This window comes from Barbus barbus (assembly GCF_936440315.1).
Source record: "Barbus barbus genome assembly, chromosome: 23".
In the NCBI taxonomy this organism is placed as follows: Eukaryota; Metazoa; Chordata; class Actinopteri; order Cypriniformes; family Cyprinidae; genus Barbus; species Barbus barbus.
The window spans coordinates 29,668,940-29,694,555 of NC_136751.1; the positions used below are offsets into that span (position 1 = coordinate 29,668,940).

Sequence of the window (25,616 nt, forward strand, 5' to 3'; positions counted from 1 at the left end):
AAATCTGAAGTTCACAGTATGTCAAAACAGCAAATATGTTTTTATTTGAAAAATGAAATGCATGTAGGCTATATATATGGCATAAAGTATAGATCAGCCGGTCAAATACTCACAGAATGTGAAGTCTGTGGTTTTCTCTGTGAGAGGAGTAAAGTACGGTCCTCACATGACAGCTCTTATATTTCATCTCGTGCTCCGTGTTTAAAGATTAACATTTTTCTCGTCAATAATAGGCTATCATGTCAATGAAATGCTAGTGGATGGTTTCCAAATGTTTGAGTTTATATCATAACAGTTAGTGGCGGTTTATGGTTGAAGAATGTGGGTAATTAGTAACATTATTTGCATCTGTGCTAAATGTGTGCAGAAGAACAAATGGGAAATTGACAATCCAGCATTCTGTTATTTAAAAAAAATCAAACCTTTGTTTGTATCCATTCAATGCAATACAGCAGCAGAAAAGTCATTTTTGGTCGTATTGATTATAATTTTCTGTCAGTGGTGCATTGCCATGGAAAACAATGCTATATACTGAAAAAATAATAAAAGCAGACTTTTGAAAAGGGTACATAGGTTTTCCCTTTTGTTGTTAAAGTCAAAGGCTGTGCATCTAAACATTCTTTATGTTATTTTGGAACAAATGTATCCATAATTATATTGTTATTAATAGTTTGGGCCAGTATTTGAGCCATTTTAATGCATCTGAATGCTGTATTGTTACTTAAGTTCAGTAAACAGTTTTAAAACTGTGCTTTAAGATGTAAGATGTGGGTCCTGAAGCAGAACCAGCCGAGAACCACTGATTTAGATCTTGTATCTTCTGTCTTGCAATTTTCTGTCTTTTGTTTCTTTCTGTCTTTCTTTACTTTTTCATATGGAAAAAGAAAAGAGAAAGGTGTATTTTAGGCTAGTTAATTGATCTAAATGCGTTTTCTCAACATAAACTTAATTTAATAATTTTCAAAGTTCATTAGTTGCTTGCTGGACTTTTAAGGATGTGGCAGATCACGACGTCCCTATATATTGCCTATATATATATATATATGTTTGTGTCTATCATACTAATCGAGATTCTACCTGCTTGTTCTCTAACTTTGCCACACGGTGGCAGCAGGAAACTTAAACATCACCATATGTTCTTTAAAACTACATTTTGTGTTTTTCTTTCATTTTTTTGTCTTGCTTCTCTTAGCTGCCTGTAGAAAGCTGAATCTAAAGCGACAGCGAAACTCTAAACAGTGAGTAAAGGCCACCCTGTTTCTCAGAAAAAGTTTGATTCTGTAGTTTAATAGCCCTGTGTTTCCCTTCTGATAAATGAGTTGCAGAAACACACACACACGCACGCGCACGCGCGCACACACGAGAGCCCCTCCCTCAGACACAGAGAACATGAAACACGAGGAAACAGACACAAACACACAGTCTCTGGAGGACTGAGGAGAAACCTGTGTGTGTGTGTATGGAGCTGCAAATCATCTGTTCATACCTCATTTGAATATCCTCAAGCAGGAAGAGTTTTGCAGGTAAATGACGGCATTTACGGTTATTGCATTATTACAGATCATATTTAGTGGGTATTTTTCAAATGTGAGTGGGGTGTTTCCGTGGCTTCACTCAAAAAAGACTCCAAAACGCACACATCCGCGGTGTTTTCACCTGTTTTCAACGCATTTGGTGTTTTGTTGTGACATGTTTTGAGTTTGTGTGTGTGTGTGTGTGTGTGTGTGTGTGTGTGTGTGTGTGTGTGTGGAACGTTGAGAGGGGAGGAGTTACATTGTAACAGTCTGTGATCAACTTCATATAGTAATACATTTGACAGTGTTCTATATTTATGACTAATTTGCATATAAAGAATTGTTTTAATTGTGGTTTCCAAGCCTGGCAAACTCCTGAATGAAGTCTTGTGAATGCGATCTAGTTTTAAATTTGCAGTAGTTACAAACATTTGGGAACCTTGCTTTAGCACCTTTGATACAATGTAATATATTATATTATATTCAGTACTTTGTATTGAACATGAAACATTCCAAACATACTGAGCTACGTATAGTTCCTCTAACAATAAGTTAGCTACAGTCTGTACAGAAACAGAGATGTTTATGAACTGCATAAGGTGTTTTGTTTCATTCACCAAAAAAAAAAAGTTTGTTAAATTTTTTATAAAATTAAACTTGACTTTATACACCCACTAAAATCCTGACATATCAAGTAACATAATAGTCAGATGTTTATAGAATATTAAACATAGAACAGTTATTTAAGTTTTAGACATGTATATAAAAAGTTGTCATGTGGTTTATGTTTTGTTTCATATTTAGGCTAATGCTTAAGGTTTTTATGGCTCATATAGTGAGAATATGGAGCTCAAGGAGTAAAATACAGCTGTTAATTTTAGAGGCCCAAACTGAGCAAAAATATCAGTTTCATAATTTTATGGCCAAAAATTATGCAACTTTTATAGCTTGTAATATAAATCAATGAGATGTTTATAACAGTACAGCATATATTTACATAATATAACCAATATCAGTCGTCATTCTATATCTTCAATAATATGTCTTTGTAAGATAATCTTTAAATGCTTAATTTTATGATCAGAGCTTTGTAGTTTCAAAACATATTATGCAATGCATTACAGTGATGATTGAGAGATGAAAAATAAATGTTTATCAAAATCCTGATGATCATATTTGATGCTCCCATTTCTAAAAAATGATATATGGACAATTAAGTGAACTTAAATTGCTTCAGTCCTTGAAATGAGATTTGATCACTGATGACACATGATTTGATATATATATATTTTTTAATGCAATAAGTAGATCAAGTGTCCAGATGCTTTCTGAGGCCTTTCTAACTGCCCAAATAAATGTCTCCAGTTAAAGACGCTCCCTCTGTAAAAACACAATGCCGTCGCTGACTCATTCTCATGATCCTGATAGTCCAGAATGAAGGTTTGTGTGTTGTGAAAGGGTTTATACTGTGTTTGTCTTCAGAAACCAGGGTCATTTGCACTGTCCGTGTAATGAGGATGTGGTTCGGTAATTCCGGTCTGGATGGGTGTATGGTGTCTTAAACAGATTATTCTGAGCTCCGTATCGATCTTTTCTCTCTCACAGTCGTGTGTAATGCTTTTATGGCTGTGTGCAGATGTGAATGGGGTTTGTCTTCCATTTGTAAATCCTGCAGGATGGCCTCTGGTGCTCCATCAAGAGTGATAAACACCAGAGCAGAAAGCAGAAGTGTACAGTAAACTAAAGGAGGGCCCAGGCGTGTTTATCAGATGCTTAGAGACCATTTCTGATTTTTTTTCCCCTTTTTGGATGTTCTGGTTTGACAGTGTGATACTGACTCATGTTTAACCACTCATGTGGCTTTTAGCACGAATATTAAACAGTTTTACTGTATTATTTTCTAAAGGCAAAACACTGCAGGCAAAGCCATTGCTTTTCAGGCACTGGTCAGTTTTGAGATTTAGCTTTTTTCAGGTTAGTGGAAAGAAAACATCCAGAATACATATTAAAGTCTTTATTTATGACAGTTTATGGTCTGTAGATTTTAATTACAAAACCTATTTTTAAAGGCCATGGGATTATTTTGCAATATCATTTACTTTAGTTTTATTCCTATTAAATTTTAACCCTGTTTACCTGTAGTGCTTGCCATAAACCCAATATTGTTTTAAGCACAACTTCTGTGCTTTTGGTTTTCATATTTGTTCATTTTTGCAGTGTCTTCTTAAAGGAATATTTCACCCAAAAATGAACATTTGCTGAAAATATGCTCACCCTCAGGTCATCCAAGATGTAGATGAGAGTGTTTCTTCATCAGGTTTGTAGAAATGTGTCTCTGCATCATTGTCTCAATGGATGCTCTGCAGTGAATGGGTGCCGTCAGAATGAGAGTCGAAACAGCTGATAAAAACATCACAATAATCCACACCACTCCAGTCCATCAGTTAACATCTGGAGAAGACAAAAGCTGAAACAAATCCAGCATTAAGAAATTTTTAACTTTAAACTGTTGCTTTTGGCTAAAATCTAAGTCCATAATCCATAATAACACTTCCTTCAATGAAAAAGTGCATCTCCTGTGGTCTCTCACATCGGAATCCAGCCACATATTTGTTTAGAGCTGTTCAGGCTTGTAAACGCTGCTTGATCTGTGCAGACTTCTCTTCTGATTCAGACAAGATTATTTTTTCACTGGAGAAAGCAATGTTATGGATTATAGACTCATATTTTAGCTGGAAGCAAAGGTTTGAAGTTAAAACACGTCTTAATGCTGGATTTGTCTCAGCTTTTGTCTTCTCCAGATGTTAACTGATGGAATGGAGTGGTGTGGATTATTGTGATTAATGCTGTCAAACGATTGATCGCATCAAAAATAAAAGTTTTTTGTTTACATTATGTGTGTGTGTGTACTGTATATATTTATTATGTATATATAAAGATACACACATACAGCATGTATTTTGAAAATGTTTACATGTATTTACGTGTATATGTTTATATTCATATAAATTATATCATATTTAATATATAAAAGCAACATCTTTTTCTTAATATACATGAATGTGTATTTATATATATATAGTAAATATACACAGTACACACATTATGTGAACAAAAACCTTTATTTTGGATTAATCGCGATTAATCGTTTGACAGCACTAATTGTGATGTTTTTATCAGCTGTTTGGACTCTAATTCCGACGGCACCCATTCACTGCAGAGCATCCATTGCTGAGACATTTCTCCAAACCTGATGAAGAAACACACTTATGTACATCTCGGATGGCCTGAGGGCAAACTTAAATTTTTGGGTGAACTATTCCTTTAATGTCAAACTGTGTTGAATGCAATTCAGGCCGGAGAAACGCATCTAAAACAGTGTTTCGACATTAGGCTTTTTGCTCTATGATATAAATGACAGCCATAACTCAGCTCTTGTTCTGAATTACAAGCATAGGCTATTTCCTCTTATGCTGGAACCGATCAGGCAGAGTAAGGGATGTTGCAGTAAACCGATCCCAGTAACCTCTGTCTGCGTGTGGCTCCAGATTGCAGGATGTTCTCGTCGGTGAAGCTGTTTGAAGAGCAGCAGTTCTCAGCTCTGAGGAAACAGTGCCTGCAGAACAGGACTCTGTTTGAAGACCCCGTCTTCCCCGCTGTGGACCAGTCGCTCTTCTATCATGGAAACCGCATCGGAAAAGTCACCTGGAAGAGGCCAAAGGTAAGAAACGACTGCAGATTTTAAGATGCAAATTCTACTGATGCAAATAGTGTGAGTCATTTGTTGCATAATGTGAATCTGTTTGGTTTGTAATCTAGCTTGGTTTTGGCTGAAAATATTGGTCCGTTTTCCCATTTGTATTAAAGAATAAATGTAATTATTTTATAATCCAATTTAATTCATGAATCTGATCATTTAACACATTAAGTTCAGATTTATAATATGAAAATTGACATTAGTCCATTTTACCCATTCTATTAAATATATTTTATAATCCAATTTTATTTATTTTTTAAATAAATTTGATAATTTAACTCTTAAAGTTCAGGTCTGAAGTATGAAACTTGATATTAATTGGTCTATTTTACCTATTTTATTTTAAAATAAATAAATAGGATTATAAAATAATTTTATTTAAAAATAAAATGGGTAAAATATACCAATATCAAGTTCCATACTTTAATTCTGAATTAAAGTGTTAAATTATCAAAATAAATTTTATTATAAAACAAATTTTAATACAATATGAAACTTGATATTAGTCTATTTCCCTATAGTATTAAATTGATTTTATAATCAAAATTTGTTTTTTTATTTATAAATTTGATAATTTAACTCTTAAAGTATATAAAGTATAAGATATTGGTCTATTTTACCTATTTTATTTTTAAATAATATTATTTTAAAATCCAGTTTATTTTAGAAATCTGATAATTCAACACTTGAATTTCAGTATTAAAGTTTGAAAACTTTATATTGGTCTATTTTCCCTATTTTATTATCACATCTAATTATTCTGTAGTCAGATTTATTTCCTAAATTTGATCATTTAACAATTAATGTTCAACTTGATATTGGTCTTTCCCCCCTATTTTATTATTGAGTAAATTGAATCATTGTATCATTTAATTTATTTAATAAATCTGATGATTGAAAGACTTCAAATTCAAGGATCATCCTATTTTATTATTAAATTTATTTAATAAATCTGATAATTATACACATGAACTATTTTATTATTAAATAGAACTAGTTATTTTATAATCTAATTTATTTCGTAAATTTGAACAATTAACACAATGTTCAGGATTAAAATATAAACTTAAAGTATGAGCAAAGCAATAATTAGCAAACAGCACTGATTCACCCAAAGACTTGATAATTAGTGCCCTTTCGTAACCATTAATGCACTTGAATCAGTAGAAGGTGGATTTTATGGCTGCTTAGACTAAACCCATTACCAAATAACCTGCTCGTTGTCATTAATCATATCTGATCTGTGCGTTTATGAAAGGTGTGGCTCTTCTGGCCGTAGATCTTGTGTAACTGGACACCACGTGTTACTTACGCATTTAAACTCATGTCAGATTAATGTGTTTATAGTTGAAACAATAACCTCTTCATACAATGAACGCTTGATCATATTATATTTAGCCAAAGATTATAATAGTTATTGTTTAGAAATGTGCACGAGTAAAGGTTTGTGTACAGGAATGGTTTCCTGCAGCTGTCATAACTGGAGAGAAATAAATGTTTTCTTGGCATGTCTGTAAACCTGAGCCAGGATGTGTATAATAAACCATGCCAAAAAATACAAATAAAAACTGATTTCATATGCAAAATTCAGTACACTACCCTTCAAAGTCTGACTGAAGTTGGTAATATTTAAAAAATATTTTTGAAAGTCTCTTCTGCTCACTAAGGCTACATTTATTTGATTAAAAATACAGTAAAAACAGTAATATTGTACAATATTATTATAATTTAAAATGGCTGTTTTCTATGTGAATATCAGTTAAACTGTAATTTATTTCTGTGATCAAAGCTGTATTTTCAGCATCATTACTGCAGTCTTCAGTGTCACATGATCTTCAGAAATCATAATAATATACTGATTTACTGATCAACAAACATTTCTGATTATTATCAATGTTGAAAACGGTTGTGCTGCACAATATTGTTTTGGAAATTGTCAACAATAATACTCTTAATTTTCAGTATTCACAGATGAATAGAAACTTATAATTTTATTTGATACAGAAATCTTTTGTAACATTATAAATGTCTTTATTGTGTATTTTGAACAGAGGTGTATATTATCAAGTCACACTGAATATGATTGCATGAAATATTAGCATCCTTAAACAGCTTGTGTGACACGTCCTCGGAAATTCATGAATAGGCACAATTTAAGCACAAGCCTTTAGAACACAAGGTCCTAAAATTATGAAGAAATGTACATTTAGGCTAATTTCATGATATGCATATTCTGTATGAAATGTGTGTTTTCTCTGAAGAAAGCTGCAGCTCATTTCACAAAAACAAGCCTAAAAGATCTTTGTCAATTAAAACTGAATCCAGTCCATTAAAGGCTCTGGGAAAATCTTTTTGGCGGTCCATTAACTAGTTAAATATGCATGAGGTTTTAAGTAATGCTTGACTGGATTGTCAGTGTTAGACAAGCTTAAAGCTCGTTTCATCCAGCGAGCGGCTAATATAACCGTGTTTGCACAATGATTTTTCATCTGTAGATTGTTTGGCAGGTGAAAAGGGTGCATTTGGTCACTCAGTAAAGTAGCAGCACACCTCCCTTCTACAAACTCAGTCTTTGAGAAACACAACCAAAGATAAATGCTTAAGTATGCTCAGTAGTAAACACCACTAAACAGGTCACAGAGCAGCGTGTTTGCTTTTAGGGAGCATTGCTTCATGTATTCAGAACACTCCCTGTTTCTCCATCCATCATGAATGACGGTGTTCTGTTCAGGCATGTGAGTGCAATGTAGTTGAACAAGTGCAATGCAATCTTTGCTGAAGCAGAAGTCTGTTTTGTTCAGTCGGGCCGGTGGCACATCAGGCCTTCACTCATGAATGTGACACGAAGCAGCTCTTCCTCACTGCAGCTGTTGTTTTCTTCAGAATCTGAAATAATACTAGAGGTTGTGTTGAGTAAAGCTGTGCAGGGAGAAAGAATAATCAGTGTCTGTGCCTCATTTAGGGCGGAAGCATTTGAGGTAAAAAAATAAATAACTTTTTATTGTCTTCTTCTTTTGGTTGTTGCATTTTAAAAGTTTTACATAAAAAGTTTATATATATATATAACACAAAATATTTCGATTGTAATAAAACTATTTCACTGTAAAATAAAATTATCTTTGATTAATGATAATATAATGTTTTCTTGTATTGTAATACAATATATGAATATTGATGATGATTATTATTATTATAAATATTAATTAAAATATAAAATTACCCTTGTAGTAATACAGTGGAATTGTTTTTACAATGGTAATATTTTATATTTTGATATAACATTTGTATATAATAATAATAATAATTGATAATACAATCAATATATTAATATTGATGTTTTATTATTATTATTGCATAAAAATATTGATCAAAATATAAAATATTACCATTGTAATAAAATCATTTCACTGTAAAAATTTCACCAGGCTGTATGAATAAATGCATATAAAAACAAGTCAGCTGTTAGCAATTTTAATGCTTGTTGACTTATAATGATTTCATTAATATTGAGATGCTCATCAATTCAACTGTTTTTGTTTTGTTTGAATATCTTGAATTTCATGTTTACTTTTAACCAGAAAAACCAGCTTCCTCATGTTTGTTGCATTTCCGTTGAAAACGAACCCTTAAACTAATCTTTCAGAACATTATGCAGTCTTTGAGCCTCAGTGACACACTAAACCAGAAGCAGAAAAACACATCCGGGTTAATTACAGGGGACAAACATGGCCCTGCGGTTCTGTAACTGGACTCTAGTGAATGTGTGTGTGATCATGGGAGTCTCTTTGTCTGTCTGTGTGACAGGAGCTGTGTGAAGACCCGCACTTGTTTGTGAACGGGATCAGCGCTCATGACCTGCACCAGGGGCAGCTGGGAAACTGCTGGTTTGTGGCGGCCTGCTCCAGTCTGGCCTCGAGAGAAGCTCTGTGGCAGAAGGTGAGTTCATGCCGTTAGCGATTACCAACTCGACTTATACCTAGTTACCACTCTTTGTAACTCTTGTTGTGGTACTGTACAGATACGGTAATAAAAAAAAAAAAGTGTAAAAAATAGAGCATGATGTGAGCAATGCCAAGGTCATTTCCCAGGAAATACATGAGTTGGATAAAATGTGTACCTTAAAGGGGGTGGTTGACTTATTTATTTATTTTGAATAAAATCTCAACCTCTGAGTGTTTGATTGCTATTGTTTATACAGCGGTCCAGCGATTCCTTTAGAGCGAGCTCATAATTTCACACAGAACGTGATGTTTCTTCATTACAGGTGCACTGTAATCCTTCCAGAACGAGCCTTGGGATGTGCTTACCGAGCAAACGGTGCGTTATTAGGACAAGTCTTGTTTCGAGAGAATCAGATGTGACTAATTGGAGACTTGGGGTTATCATATATTCATTTGTGTCCACACACGACACGCAATCGTGGGCAAACATGGCCTCCCACGGGATGACTTCTGTTTGTTTCCCTGTGTAACACATTTCCAGATGCGAGTGCATGGAAAGTTTTGTTTTAAACACACTTCCGTTCACTCGTGAGCTTGCAGTCGTACGTCATCCGTCCGTGTCTCTCATTAAAGCGCCTGTCGCTGTCACACCGCTGTACACTCATCTCTCTCCTGAGGTCTAATTACTGTCCTGTGACGCATCCCCCCTGAAGACACACACTCACAGATCTCATCTGGACACACACTCTCACATAGTGAGCTGCCTACCTAGACAGCATGCTCTTAAAAGTAGGGTGCAAACTTATGTTGCCATTTAAGACCTCATTTTGGCCATTTTATTAAGGCAGCATCACATCTGTGCTTAATAGAGAAGACAATCCCAGAATGCATTGCAACAAGCTCTGTGAAATGTAATGAAATTGTAACTTAAAGCTTTTGCATTATAAAGGCTATGAATTAGCTTTTATAAATGTAGTTTTAAAATATTTTTTAACTGTGGGATAACACTTATTCACAGTGACCTTGTTATACATGTTGCATGTACTTACTAAATAGCAATAAACTATGCATAATTGCATGCAAATAACTCTAAACCTAACCCTAGCCTGAAATGAAGTAAATGTAATTATTGATATATTACTCAGTACTTGTTTGTATGATTACACCTTAAATTACCCAAATTTACCAGAGGATTATGCCTCAAATGTCACCTGAAAGTGAATTGTAACAAATTTTAGCTTAAGCTTTAGTAATTTTGTGATGTCATTTTTTTTTTAAGTATTACTATTTAAGGTTTTTTTTTTTTTTTTATCCAGTAACTAAATTAAAAATGTTTCGACTTAAAAACCTTTTCAGTACTGTATGATATATCAAATAATAGTCTGTGTTGCAGCATAAGGCAACTTTTTTTTAATTTTTTTTATTATTTAAATATGCATCTGAATGATAATACTGTTAAATTGCTTTATTTACATGCATTTACTTTTTAGCCTACAACTTTTGTTGTTTTATTTTCAATAGATTGTCATGCAGTTTATATATAGATATAGTAAATAATATATAATATAAATATATATTTTCAATGTAATACCTTTTATTTTATTTCTGATTGTTCATTAACACAAATGTTTTTTTTATAGTTTTAATATAATAAATAATTCTTTAAAATGTTAAATCTAAGTAAAAATGGTCCATTTTAACCATCATTTGATATGAAGTTATAGACGAAAAGTATTCATAGATAATGTGGAAAATGTACATATACATACAGTATATTCACTATCATTTTAATGTGCCTGTCAGAGTCAGAGAAGTAATTTCCATTTAGCTTTAGCTGACATTTCATAGCACACAGAGAACATTTTGATAGTTTTATGTGTCAGAGTTGTTTTTTTAATGAACTTGCTCACAAACTGAACTGAATCAGTTAGAGTGATTCTTTAACAACTTGTATGTCTCATACAACTAATACAGCCTAATATGTCACCAGATCTATAATGGAAACACTTGATGGCACAAACAAATGGATGAATTGGCTTTTTGAACCAGTTAATTGAAACAAACTGTTGGAGAGAATCAGTGAGTCAGATTTCCCAGAACTATTGCGTGGTGTTTGCTCGAAAGCAGGGTGCTTGGATTGATTCCCGATATCGATCCGGTCGTGTTGTGGTTCGAGCCGGACGCTGGTCGAGACTGTTGACCTTCCAGTGCTCAAAAACGAAGCATTCACATACAGAAACTAAATGATTGATAAAACTGATTTTATTCATCCGTCTAGAAGCATCGAAACTGCATTGGATTACATAAGCGCCAACAAAACATGCATTTTACAATATTTCTAAAGACTTTTCTGGAAAGCAGGATAATAAAGTTAAGTGAAGCTAAGTTTAGATCAACTGGTGAAAATAAAAAGGTTTTTGACCAGCACAGAGAACATCTAACCTGTCTGGGGTTTTAGGATACGACACATGGAGAGATTCGATCTCTTAATTGTTTTTGTTGAAGGTCAAAGAGCAGGAGATTTTCTCTTTGGTCGCTCCCTCCTTGAAAGCGAACAGAAAGTACATGACTTTCCGCACCTTGGCCAGCTCCGCGATCCTCTCTCCGAACTCCTGGATATCCGCCTCCAGACACTTGATGGGTGAATCCTCGGGATCCCCGGCGTTCCTCCAGAACTGGCCGATAGGCTCCAGCAGCTGCCTGGTCATCAGGTTGGTCAGATCGGGCGTCCAGAGCTGGCAGATGCCGGTGACGGTGAAGCGTCCGGTTCCTCGCAGGCTGACGTTCCAGCGGAGGAAGCTCAGGTCCTGTTCGCTGAAGTCCAGCCGGTAGACGGACTCGTGTGGCAGCAGAAGCCGCTCTCCATCCTGCCGCTTCTGACACTTCTGCTGCAGCGACTGCACCCTCAGGCGCATCACCTCCACCAGCTGCAGGTCCTCGCTGAAGCTCAGCTCTGTTTCTGAACCCATGAGCGGATCGTCTCGGAGTCCAGGGAGGATCGGTGCGCTTGTGCTCTCTGTGTGTGTGTCTGTGTGCGACTGAATAAACTCTCTCCTCTCTCAGACTTCACTTTCCATCCCGCCGCTCCACCCGCCTCTGTGGCCCCGCGGGGCAAAAAGCCTGGTTAGCTGGGGACTTTATTGATTCTGCCACACAGGCTCTGAGCCTCTGGATGAGTTTTGGGAGCAGGAGGAGGCACGAAGCAACCGGAGATTCACTGCTAGAGTTTGACGTGCTGCAACAGATGCTTACTGCTGGGACCCCCCCCCCCCCCCCCCCCCCCTCAAAAAAAAACCTTAGGAATTTTATTATTATTAGTAGTAAATATGCATCTGATTGATAATACTGCTATTTTGGTTTGATTTGATCCCCACATTCCCATATGCCTATCATTTATTTATTGTACATTCATTCATTCATTTACTTATTCAGTTGTTCATTATTTTTATCATTACTATATAATATTTTTTGTCTTATTATTTACATTACATTGTCATGCAGTAAACATCCAAATATAATAAAAATGTATAGCAATTATAATTTTTTTTTTTAATCAGTGCAAATGCAGTGCAACAAATACCTCTGATTAATATATTATTTGCTTAGTTTGTTTATTATTATTATTATCATAGACTCCGTTTTTAGCATTACAGTATTCTGAATTGAGGGAAAAAAATAGCTTAACTGTCATGAAAATATACAAAAATGAAGGGTCCTAAAAATCTGTGTTGTTAAGTAAAAATAAAACTAATTCTATTGAAATTAGTTTTGGTTAATTTAAATAAAGTTGAAACAAAATATAAATATTAGAAAAACCTAAAAAGGAAAATTAGAACTGTTACCTTGGCAACAAACTAATGTTGAAGTACTAAAATTTAAAGTATTAAAATGACTAAAACCAAAATTAAAATAAAATATAAAAAATACTAAGGTGATAATTATATTTAATTGTAAAATATAATTGTTTTATTTAAAAAATTGGTTAATTTATGCAAAACAGTTATTTAATCAAAAATGTATTATTTTCAATTTTTTATGTTTGGATTAAGCATGTTCTTGAGCTTTCACATGATTTACTCAAAAGCTCCTATAATTCCATGTATTTATTCAGCTTTTTTCCCATAGATCTGTCAGTGTGACTTTAGTTGACTCCAGTTCTAAAAAGCAGTATTTTGTCTGTTCACAGGTTATCCCAGATTGGAAGGACCAGGAATGGGACAAGCAGAAGCCGGAGAGCTATGCTGGGATTTTTCACTTTCGGTTCTGGCGTTTTGGAGACTGGCTGGATGTTGTTATTGATGACCGACTGCCAACCGCAAACGGGCAGCTCATCTACTGCCACTCTAACGACAGTAATGAGTTCTGGAGTGCACTGGTGGAGAAAGCTTATTCCAAGTAATTACCACAACCAATAGAAATAGAATAAAACATGCCTTAAAAAAAAAAAAGGAGTATAAAATGTGCTGATTTGGTGCTCTAGAAGCGTTTATTATTATCAATGTTGAAAACAGTTTTTGCTGCTTAATATTTAATACTTACTGGGGTAAATAATATAAAGTATTTAAAAAAAAGGATGCATTAACTTGATCAAAATTGACAGTAAAGACATATATGTTACATGTAAAAAGATTTATGTAATTTAAAAGATTTCTATTTCAAAACAAGTCAAGTCACCTTTATTTATATAGCGCTTTTAACAATACAGATTGTCAAAGTTTTTTGTTTTTTGTTTTTTTTTGTGTCAGTTCTCAGTTAAGGCATTTCATTTCATTGATTTTTCCAACATCAATAAAACAAATAAAAGAATCCTGAGAAAAATTAGCATAGTTTACACACAAATATTAAGCAGCAGAAGCTGTTTTCATCATTGATGATAGATAAATATTTCTTGAAACATATATTACAGCACCAAATCAACATATAAATAAATTATATATTTTTTACCAACATCAATAATAAAAAGACAACTTAAAAAAATGTAAAAATCTGTATTATAAGTGCAAAGTCATGAGAAACATTTCTTGAAACATTTCTTAAAACGTTTATTACAGCATAAAATTCAATAATACTAAGAATAATTATTACAGCACCAAATCGACATATTATAAATAAATTATATATTTTTTTCCAACATCAATAATAAAAAGAACTTTAAAAAAATATATAAATCTATATTTTAGAAACAAGTATTTTTTTTTTAATTATGTTTAGGTTTAGTAATTTCACTTTAATGGCAAAGAAAAGGTTATTGAATGGCTTCTTTTCAAAAATGTCTAATGATATTTTTATAGGAGCCTAATTTAAAAAAATAAATAAAAAATCTGATGGGCTTAGAGGTTTTTGCTTTTGAAGTCTTCGTGTGTGTGTGTGTGTGTGTGTGTGTGTGTGTGTGTGTGTTGATAGATACAGTTGTAGTCATGAAACAAATAAAATGTGCTCCATCTATGTATTCATATATTTGTTTTGAATATATATATATATATATATATATATATATATATATATATATATATATATATATATATATATATATATATATATATATATATATATATATATATATATGAAAATGCATTCAAGCTGTCCTTCACTGAACTGGTTCATTCCTCTGTGTCCATCATTTCTCAGGTTATGTGGATGTTATGAGGCTTTGGATGGCGGGAACACGGCCGACGCTCTTGTGGATTTCACTGGAGGAGTATCTGAGCCCATGGATCTGCTGGAGGGGAAGTTCCTCCAGGAGGAGGAGGCCAGAAATCAGCTGTTCGAGCGCGTGCTGAAGGTCCACAACAGAGGAGGCCTGATCAGCTGCTCCATCAGAGTGAGCCTCACATGCATTTGTGCTTCATGCAATAATGTGTTGCTTCTCAGCCTCACGTTTTCATATTTGGATTCTTTTCCGTAGGCCATGAGTCAGGCGGATATGGAAGCCCGTTTAGACTGCGGCCTGGTCAAAGGTCACGCGTATGCGGTGACTGATGTGCGTAAAGTGCGTCTGGGCACCGGCCTGCTGGCGTTCTTCAAATCAGAGAAGCTCTCCATGATCCGCATGAGGAACCCGTGGGGTCAGAGAGAGTGGAACGGAGCGTGGAGCGACAGGTTTGTAAACATCTGGAAACTGGCGAGTGTGTGGTTTGTAAAGGAGACTGTGTGCTACCCTGCAGCACAAAAGCAGTCATCAGTAGCACAGGTATATTTGTAGCAATAGCCAACAATACATTGTATGGGTCAAAATTATCAATTTTTCTTTTATGCCAAAAATCATTAGGATATTAAGTAAAGATCATGTTCCATGAAGATATTTTATAAATTTCCTACCGTAAATATATCAAAACTTAATTTTTGATTAGTAATATGCATTGCTAAGAACTTCATTTGAACAACTTTAAAGGAGATTTTCTCAATATTTCGATTTTTTTGCTCCCTCAGATTCCAGATTTTCTAATAGTTGCATCTCTGCCTAATATTATCCTATCCTAACAAACCATACATCAATGGAAAGCTCATTTATTTCAGCTTGCAGATGATGTATAAATCTCAATTTTTTTTTAAAATGGACCCTTATGACTGGTTTTGTGGTCCAGGGTCACATTTGTGCTCCTACATAGGGTCGCAGTGTTATAATTTATTGCACTGTTTGTGCAATGAAAGAACTTGGCCTTATTTTCCGCTGAAGTTTTTCCCAGCCTTTCCCTGATGTAAATAGTTTGATTTAGGGCACAGAAGCACTTCAAGTGATCATGTAAGCAACTCTCAATTCAACATTCAACATTCGCCTAATGCTAACAAATCCAGTGAATGTGCTTAAACAGTTAGGAAGAGAAATGATCGCGAGCTAAACATGCTTCATTTAAAAAAAAAGATTAAAGTATTAAAGTTGATGTGCATGATGATGTATGACTCGCTCGTGTAAAAAACAGATGCAATGGAAAAAACAGGAAATGTCAAAACTGTGTGGACACAGCAATGCTTTGTTTCAAACCACAGATTGGGACTTTTAAATGCTGAAATGTATTTTTGTGGTCATACTGCCACCTACTGGAGGACAAACTCAACATCAAGTGTCATATTTCAGCATTTTATTTATTTTTTTATGATTTTTTTTTTTTTATATGATTTATAGTCATGGTCACATTGCAGGGTTTTAGGAGTGAAAAACACATTTAAATGTTTGAGAAGGGTTTTTCAACCAAAGAACACTTGTTGAGACCTTATATTTACATGCAAATAATATATTTTTAATTGACATTTTTATGATGCTAATGTGGCAAATTCATTAAAATGATCAGTATTGCTGTGCAGGGTCATGAAGCACTTGCATTTTACTAAATGCATTAGAATTTGAGAGGGACGATTATATAGAGGTATTTTAATGAATTTGATCTTAGGTTCAAGGTAAATTAATTGTTGCTTTTTTAATATTGTATTGTTCTTTATTGTATATTTATTGTATTTTCCTTTTGCTTTTTCATTTTCTTTCATTTCTTTTTCATGCTATTTATTTTTATTATTCTTTCTGTTTTATACTTTACTGTATATTTTATATATTTTATGTAATTTGAATATTGTCCTAGTAAGTTATGTTTGTTCCCCTTCTACCCTGTCATTGTCATGAGGAGTAAACAAAGTAAGAATTTCATTGTACTAGTACATATGACAATAAAGCTCTTAAATCTTACTGCATTTTAAAAAAAAAATTAAAAATATATTTTAAATATTTTTAAAAAATATATATTTTTAATTAAATTAATGTGAGATTAAAGAGTAAGTAGCGTCAGACACATTTTCAGTTACCAGAGTCATTGGTCAAATATGAAGGCTTTTTGGTTTATATGTATATGTGTGTACTATATAATACTTAAGTGTGTGTGTGCATGTATATTGGTGTATATTTATATGTGTGTGTGTGTGCGTGTGTATATATGTATACATTTTATATATAAATTATAATTTTTTCTGCAGTAGAAATTGAATTAAAGCACTAATATTTTTTCTTCTTTGTCTGTCTGTCTGTAGCTCAGAGGAGTGGAAGAGAGTGAGTAAGGGTGAGCGAGAGAGGTTGGGTGTGACTGTGGAAGATGATGGAGAGTTCTGGTGAGATTCTGCACTGCTTTTGCTCTGTTTCAAGACTTTTTGCATTGAAATTGTGAAGGGCAATCAGAAAATGTCAAATACAAATCAAATACAAATATTTCTGGCTCAGAAAAATGCAAAAGTAATCATATCAAAATAAACATATGAAGTATTTGCATAGTACTTCATGCATAGTTTCCATCAATGTGCAGTCTGTTTATATCTGATAATATCTAAAAAAAAAAATATATTATCTGTGACATGCTGATGATCACATAAAATAATTTAGCATTTTCAGTTTGTCAGTACAGCATTAAAAAATGGTTTACAATGTAAGACTCGCTTTTTTTGTTAAAGCTGTTAATTAATTCTTCATTGCAAAACTACATCATCCTTCCTTTCTGGCATCTTTGCAAATATCTGTTTGTCTGTCTATTTATTATATGCATGTGAAGTACATCTGATTGAAATCTTTTACTTCAGAATCAACTCGTGAACTCCAACTCTTCTTTTCCGTCCTGTTTCCATCCGTTATCTTTCCTCTCCCAGGATGGATTTTGAGGATTTCTGCAAGTATTTCACAGACCTGATTCTGTGCCGCTTGATTAACACGTCGTACCTGAGCATCCACAAGACCTGGGAGGAGGAAGTGATGCGGGGCTCCTGGTGTCGCCACGACGACCCTTTAAGGAACCGATCAGGAGGCTGCATCAACCACAAAGCCACGTTCCTGCAGAACCCACAGGTGTGTGTGTGTGTGTGTGTGTTTATTGTGTAGAGGTGTACTGAAGAATGTTTCTGTGTTCTTCAGTATGTGTTCGATGTGACGAAGCCAGAGGACGAGGTTCTGATCTGCCTACAGCAGCAGGACAAGAGAGTTCGATCTAAAGACGGCAAAGGAGAAAACGTGGCCATCGGCTTTGACATCCAAAGAGTATGTGCATTACACACACCAACCAATCTTTAAAAACGCCTAATATTACATCGTTTGATGATGCTAAGTTCAAACATCTCAATAAAACATCTCCATCTATTTTGTTTTCTCAAAATAAGACTGAAGATGCACTTATGAAAATAAAAAAGCATGCAAATGTCAAAATATTCTAAATATAATCAAATACTTGATAACTGAAACAGAATGTACTCTAAACAATAGAACTTAATATTTCTATTTGGCTTTATATGCATCTTTAATGACAAAAAGAAGTATTCTGAATGTATAAATTAGCTCACAATCTGCAAAGGAGTTGAAAATTGTTAAAATATTTCATTTAACATCAAAGAACTATATATGCAGTATATATTTTTAATATATACTGCATAATTAATTACATGAAGAATTATTCAATATGTATCATTTCACTTAAAATCTGCAAAGAGTGGAAAAATTTGATCTTAAATACAGAAAATACAGATTGCAAAATATTATTACAATTTAAAGTGTTTTCTATGTGAATATATGTTAAAATGTCATTTATTCCTGTAATGCAAAGCTGAATTGTCAGCATATAATTCACTGAAGAGAATTCAGATTCTATATATTTATTAGTTTTAGTGCACTTATCAAAATAACGAAAGCAAATGTCATAAGATTCAGTTTTGATGACAGAAAGATGTATTCAAAATGCATTTAATTTAACTTACAATCTGCAAAAGAGTTGGAAAAATATATTAAAATAGAAAGTGTGTGTATCCAAATCAAATATTTTTGGCACAGAAAAATGCAAAAATAACCAATTTTCCCTTAATAATAAACCTGATGAGTACCGTTAAAACCTTATGTTTTTAGCGAAGTGCACCCTGTATATATCAGTTAACATCTCAAATATTGTGTTTTAGGGTTTCTATCTGTGGCATGGCATGTAATGTGCTCAGAATCATTAATACGGGTGAAAATGGGCTGAGATTGAACAAACTGTTGTAATCTGACTCAAATTCAGACAGGAAGCATGTGTTTGTGGTGCTTTTCTGCTGATTAAGTGATAATAAAAGACTTCTTCACCTTAAAAATAATTGTCAAAAGCAAAACAATGTACACATTTTGTAAGAAAGTGTGACGTGATCCAGCAGAACAGACACAGTTTTTGGAATAAACACACAAAACTAATAAGAAACAAGTGTTCATTCAGCATCTGGTTTAAGTGAGACGTGTTTTCTGAAAGGTGGAGCTCAACCGGACGTACCGCATGCACACCATCCAGAAAACAGTGGGCAGCTCCGTCTACATTAACTCCCGCAGCGTGTTTCTGCGCAAGGACCTGAAGGAGGGCCGCTACGTCATCATTCCCACGACCTTTGACCCTGGCCTGCAGGAAGACTTCCTCTTGCGCATCTTCACAGATTTACCTGCTGCCTGCAAGTAATACGTCAGAAATATATATTATTAGTGCTGTCAAACGATTAATCACTTCTAAAATAAAAGGTTTTGTTTACATACGGTAATATATGTGTGTGTACAGTGTATATTTACATTTAGTCATTTAGCAGACGCTTTTATCCAAAGTGACTTACAAATGAGGAGAACAATGGAAGCAACAAAAGAGCAATGATACGCAAGTGCTATAACAAGTCTCAGTTAGCTTATTGTATTTATTTATTATTATTTACATATTTTATTTGTGTATTTAGATACACACATACAGTATATATTTTGAAAATATTTACATGTATAAATTTATATTCATGTAATTGATATGTGACTCTGGACCACAAAACCAGTCATAAGGGTCAATTTTTGGAAATTTATATTAATTCACCATCTGAAAGCTGAATAAATAATCTTTCCATTGATGTATGGTTTGTTATGATAGGGCAATATTTGTCTGAGATACAACTATTTGAAAATCTGGAATCTGAGGGAGCAAAAAAATCTAAATATTGAGAAAATCTCCTTTAAAGTTGTTCAAATGAAGTTCTTAGCAATGCATATTACTAATCAAAAATGAAGTTTAGATATATTTACAGTAGGCAATTTATCAAATATCTTCATGGAACATGATCTTAATATCCTAAGGATTTTTGTCATAAAAGAAAGATGTATAATTTTGACCCATAAAGTGTATTGTTGTCTATTGCTACAAATATACCCCAGCGACTTAAGACTGCTTTTGTGCTCCAGGGTCACATATTATATATGAATATATTTAATATACAAACATAACATATTTTTCTTAAATGTATACAGTTGTATGTATATGCATAATAAATATACACAGTACACACATAGATTATGTAAGCAAAAACGTTTATTTTGTATGGGATTAATAGCGATTAAGCATTTGACAGCGCTATATATTATACAGTAGTCTTTTCTCTGAGTTATGGATTATTATGGATGTATTGATGCGGACTGTGTGGTGTTTAGGGAGCTGATGATAGACGAGCCGCCCCAAACCTGCTGGACGGGGTGTTGTGGGTATCCCAAGCTGGTCACACAGGTGCATGTCCACAGAGCAGATGGACTCCAGGCTCAGGACTCAGATGGAAGTGAGTAATGTTGTGTTCTCTCTGTTTGTTCACACAACCAACCCCTCACAGAAATGCTCTGGAGAACAGCATCTACCAGATATGTGACCCTGGACCACAAAACCAGTCATAAGGGTCAATTTTCTGAAATTGAGATTAATCTGAAATCTGAATAAATAATCTTTCCATTGATGTATGGTTTGTTATGATAGGACAATATTTGTCTGAGATACAACTATTTGAAAATCTGGAATCTGAGGGAGCAAAAAAATCAAAATATTGAGAAAATCTCCTTTAAAGTTGTTCAAATTAAGTTCTTAGCAATGCATATTACTAATCAAAAATTAAGTTTTGATATATTTACATTAGGAAATGTACTAAATATCTTCATGGAACATGATCTTTACTTAATATCCTAATGATTTTTGGCATAATAGAAAAAGTGATAATTTTGATCCATACAATGTATTGTTGGCTATTGCTACAGATATACCTGTGCTACTGATGACTGCTTTTGTGCTGCAGGGACACGTATGATCATTGTGAACAGACTGACATCTCCGCTAGTTTCACTAACAATCTGATCTGACATGTTCATGATTACACGTAAGACATCTGAGGTTATAAAATGGAAATTTAAAAAATAAATTTCTAATCTGCTGATTTGCTGCTCAAGAAACATTTCTGATTATTATCAATAGCAATTTTTTTGTGGAGACTGTGATACTTTATATTTTTCAGGGTTCACAGATGAGTAGAAAGTTCAAAAGAACAGCATTTATTTGAAATAAATTTTAAATATCTTTACTGTCACTTTTCATCAATTTAATCCTTAATGAATAAAAGTGTCCGTTTCTTTCAAATAATAGTGTATATTTAATCTGTCTTAAGTTATATTAATATAGATGCAATCTTTAAGTATGACTCAATTCACAATTTTACAAACTGAACTAATCTAGCCATACCATAATGATCAAAGTATCTGATATTTTGAGAAATTTCCTGACACACACCCTCTGTGATGTCATTTCCTGTTGACATGCTTGTCACATGACAACATAAACAATTATGTTTTATTTTTATTTATACTATTTTTAGTAATTATATTTAAAAACAAAACTGGTTGTTTTAAAAAAAAATACAACTTTGAAAAAAACGTATCCTTTTTGGGCCCAAATACATATATTTCTACAAAAGCTCGTGATGTTGCAGTTCTGTTTCTCTCTGGAACTGTATTTGTTATCTGTATTAAAGTGGAGACAGTATTTGACTCTCATGCTAAACACTTGTTTTTCATTTTGATCCATTTGGCAAAGAAATGTATATTGTTATGGTGGTCGTCCCCTCAGGTACCTTCTTTCAAAATATGGATGTCTCAAATATCAGCATTACTCCTGCTTGAGAAACTCACTTATGACACATTTGGACACTTCTTTGGCATTATGTTAATAACCTCCCCTGATTCCCTATTCGACTGGGTATAATTACTTTCCTTCCTGTTATGATTGAAAGTTTTAAATGTATTTCTTCCCCTTTTCCCCCCTAATGTATGTTTGAGACTGTATCTGTAAGTTTCTGGACATTGGAGTAACCAACGAATTAAAAAAAAAAAAAAAAACTTTTTTTAATGAGACCATCATGTTGACAATAAGTGCATGTAGATCTGATATGTTTCAGTAAGTCAGTTTTGCCGTTGTTTCAGCGTCCGATCCGTACGTCATCATCAGCTGTGAGGGAGAGAAGGTTCGTTCTGTGGTGCACAAAAACACACAGAGCCCGGACTTTGACGTGAAGGCCGTGTTCTACAGGAAGAAGCAGAAGGAGCCGATCCGCATTCAGGTGCCGGTCTTTCAGTAATCATTAGGAACGGCCGCATTACTTTTTCATTTAGAAGGAAATATTTGAGTTACTTTTTCAAATAAGTAACACTAGTTACTTTGTTTCTCATGTATTGACTGAAAGCTCTGGTGTTGCCATGTTGAGAGAAATCAGGAGTAAGTGCAGAGCGTTGTGTGTGAACATGATCTTACTGTAGATCTAGACTAAATATCAACATGATCTTACTGTAGTTCTAGACTAAATATCAACATGATCTTACTGTAGATCTAGACTAAATATCAACATGCATTCAGTATTCCTCAAAATCAATAAAAACAGTCAAATGCAAACTCAGAATATTATAGACACCTGCAATAATTAAATGTTAAGACAAATATAATTTATGTATTTAATCCTATTTTATTAACCAATATCTTTGCTGCTGACCTTCGATGATCCAATTCAGCCATACTAATAAGCAAAAATGACATTTGTGTTTGATTTTAGTTATTGCTGAATAGTGCTGAACTTTCTTCTCCTGCTCATATTCTTCATGTGATTAGTTTGAGCTCTACTGTACAGACCTGAATCTACATTTCCTTCAGCCTGAGGTGTATTCAAATCACTTTTGGTGTAAAAAAAAAAACCCGGATTTAAAAAGTAACTCAAAAGTAACTAAGTAACAGTTACTTTTTTAGGGAGTAATGCAATATTGTAATGCATTACTTTTAAAAGCAACTTTCCCCAACACTGCTAATCTGTCTCTTACTCTCTTTGTCAATCAGATCTACAACAAGAACCTTCTGAAGGACTCGTTCATGGGTCAGGCGGTCCTGAGCGGCGATCTGTCCGACCTGCAGCAGCTTCACACGCTTCACCTGCGGGACAAAGCAAACCGGCAGAACAACGAACTTTCAGGTCTGGTGTCGGTGAGCCTCACTACCAGCGACGTCCTGACCAACATCTGAGCGCTTTACTCCGACTGCGGTGGGCTTTCAGCACACTCTGTGATTAATCATGGATCACGATTCTCTCTGGAATCAATTCTGAGCTTAGTTTTTAACAGCAGATGGTGCACAAGGCAAGTTTTTAACTGCACACTCAAATGCTCACGAAGAAGAGCCCTTGTGTGTTCGCTGAGTCATGTAAGTGGTTAAATGTACTTGCAGCTTGGCTTTTATGACGTGAGATTAATGTAAACACAGCCCACTATGAACACCCTTGTAATTCGCTTCAAACTTTATGAATGATTATTTTATGTTCAAGTTCCTGTGTGTCAGGAACTGGAAGCGAACACAGTACAGCTGTTTCTAAAGCATTCATGCCATCTGCTGTTAAAAACTAAGCTCAGAATCGATTCAAGAGAGAATCGCGATGCATTCCGGTAATCTCAGAATCAATGCAGAATAATTACTCTATTCGCGATCCATCGATTTGTTGTCCCAGCCCTACTCTTTATCTGTTTGGAGTCCTTTGGGAATATTTATTGGAAGCAAATTTACTCGTTTACAGGCACTTTTTACAACCTAAAGAGACCGTTCGGCCAAAAATGAAATTACTCACCCTCAAGTTGTTTTGATCTTCTGTTGAACATAAAAGAAGAAATTTTGAAGATTGTTGTTAACCCACAGTAGCCACTGACTTTCATAGTAGGGGAAAAAACAATGGGTACCGTCAGCTGTTTGGTTACCGACATTCTTCGAAATATCATCTTTTGTGTTCAACAGCTAAAAGAAATGCATACAGGTTTTGAAGAGGTGAGTAAATGATGACAGAATTGTCATTTTTGGGTGAACCGTCACTTTAAAGGTGTAATTTTCTGCTATATACAGTATATAAATCAAGATATTGTAGGGCATGCATTTATATCAGTATATGAATATAATGCAGTATATGCATATATGTAATACCACTATCTTATATAGAATGATATTATGAATTCAGTTTTATATTCTGTCTGGTATCATAATTTGACCTTTCATCTGAAATGAAGGTTAAAGGGCTTCTTCTGTTTGATCTGTTTACACTAAATGTTGAAATATGGAGGACATTCCTGTTTTTCGCTCTCATATATTTGCCATTATCTTGACCACATGTTGATTTTATCCGCTTTTGTTAAAGGAAACATTTCTCCAGATGATGAGGAGTTTTATTCAGTGTTTTCATCTGTTTACCAGAATCCAGGATTCATTTATGTCTCTAACATGGTGTTTGAGGTGAATATATCAGACAGACTCTGTTTAAGGAATGCATGATGAGTATAAATCTGTTTCAGAGCCATACAGCTGATAAAAAATACATTTTAAACAGTGAATATGAATGATCACTTGTTTATTATATTGCATGTTAGCATCACTTGTGTAAAGACCACTTCTAACCACTAGGTGTCAGTATGTCAACAGAGGAACAAACTGGCTTTTTTACATTTGAAGTGATATGCACAAAGAATATTACACAATATATAACCACTTCAATTTTAAAATAATTTTCTGCCTCTTCACAGAATACTAATGTCACAAACACACTTGAACAATTGAAATGTCATAAAGCCAAATTCTGCATTATTCTCCTCAGTTTTTACTCTAATAGCAAATGCCAAGATGCTTTTTAGATGTGAAATATGAGAATCTCACTATAACTGTGCCATTTTACCATCACTATGAACTAGTTGTGTTTTATTTTGTATTCTTTTTCTGTTTCTTTGTGTGTAATACCTGTTGTTTACAGATGAAGATGTGCCTTATCAGAACGGGTAAAATAGCCAAAGAAGTCTTGATCATATTCTGTGCCGTATCTCTTTGTATATTGTGATTGTTTTTCTCACTGTTTCACAAAAGGAAATAAAGTTGAAATGAATATTCAGTTATTTGCCTGTTGCACAGATGCAGATGAAAATACTGTCATTTTTTGGTTTTCACATGTTTTTACATCACATGGAATCCTGGAATTTTTCTTTTATTATATATATATATATATATATATATATATATATATATATAAAAATTTTTTTTTTTTTTTTTGTAGATATACTTGGCTCAAAAATATTTT

General features: G+C 34.0%; 2 protein-coding genes across 2 annotated transcripts; one reads left to right on the forward strand and one right to left on the reverse strand.

The window, feature by feature from the left end:
• Positions 1-1,359: 1,359 nt before the first annotated feature.
• Positions 1,360-25,470, forward strand: LOC306842721 (calpain-5-like). The gene is made up of 13 exons (XM_079373743.1): positions 1,360-1,523; positions 5,063-5,235; positions 9,076-9,207; positions 13,399-13,607; positions 14,841-15,033; positions 15,118-15,311; positions 17,229-17,306; positions 17,835-18,030; positions 18,097-18,219; positions 19,448-19,644; positions 20,650-20,771; positions 22,453-22,589; positions 23,354-25,470. The coding sequence occupies exons 2-13, from the start codon at positions 5,071-5,073 to the stop codon at positions 23,534-23,536; spliced, it is 1,929 nt and encodes a 642-aa protein (XP_079229869.1). The 5' UTR covers positions 1,360-1,523; positions 5,063-5,070; the 3' UTR covers positions 23,537-25,470.
• On the reverse strand, positions 11,464-12,181 carry LOC306842728 (olfactory marker protein-like; the record flags this gene model as incomplete). The annotated part of the gene is made up of 1 exon (XM_079373761.1): positions 11,464-12,181. One exon carries the CDS (start codon positions 12,179-12,181, stop codon positions 11,699-11,701), a length of 483 nt encoding a protein of 160 aa, XP_079229887.1. The 3' UTR covers positions 11,464-11,698.
• Positions 25,471-25,616: the final 146 nt, after the last annotated feature.

Coding starts and splice junctions, on each gene's coding strand:
- LOC306842721 (XM_079373743.1), top strand. CDS start 5,071: ATGTTCTCGTCGGTGAAGCTGTTTGAAGAGCAGCAGTTCTCAGCTCTG. Junction 13,608..14,840: donor GTGGAGAAAGCTTATTCCAA/GTAATTACCACA, acceptor ATCATTTCTCAG/GTTATGTGGATGTTATGAGG. Junction 18,220..19,447: donor TCGGCTTTGACATCCAAAGA/GTATGTGCATTA, acceptor GTTTTCTGAAAG/GTGGAGCTCAACCGGACGTA.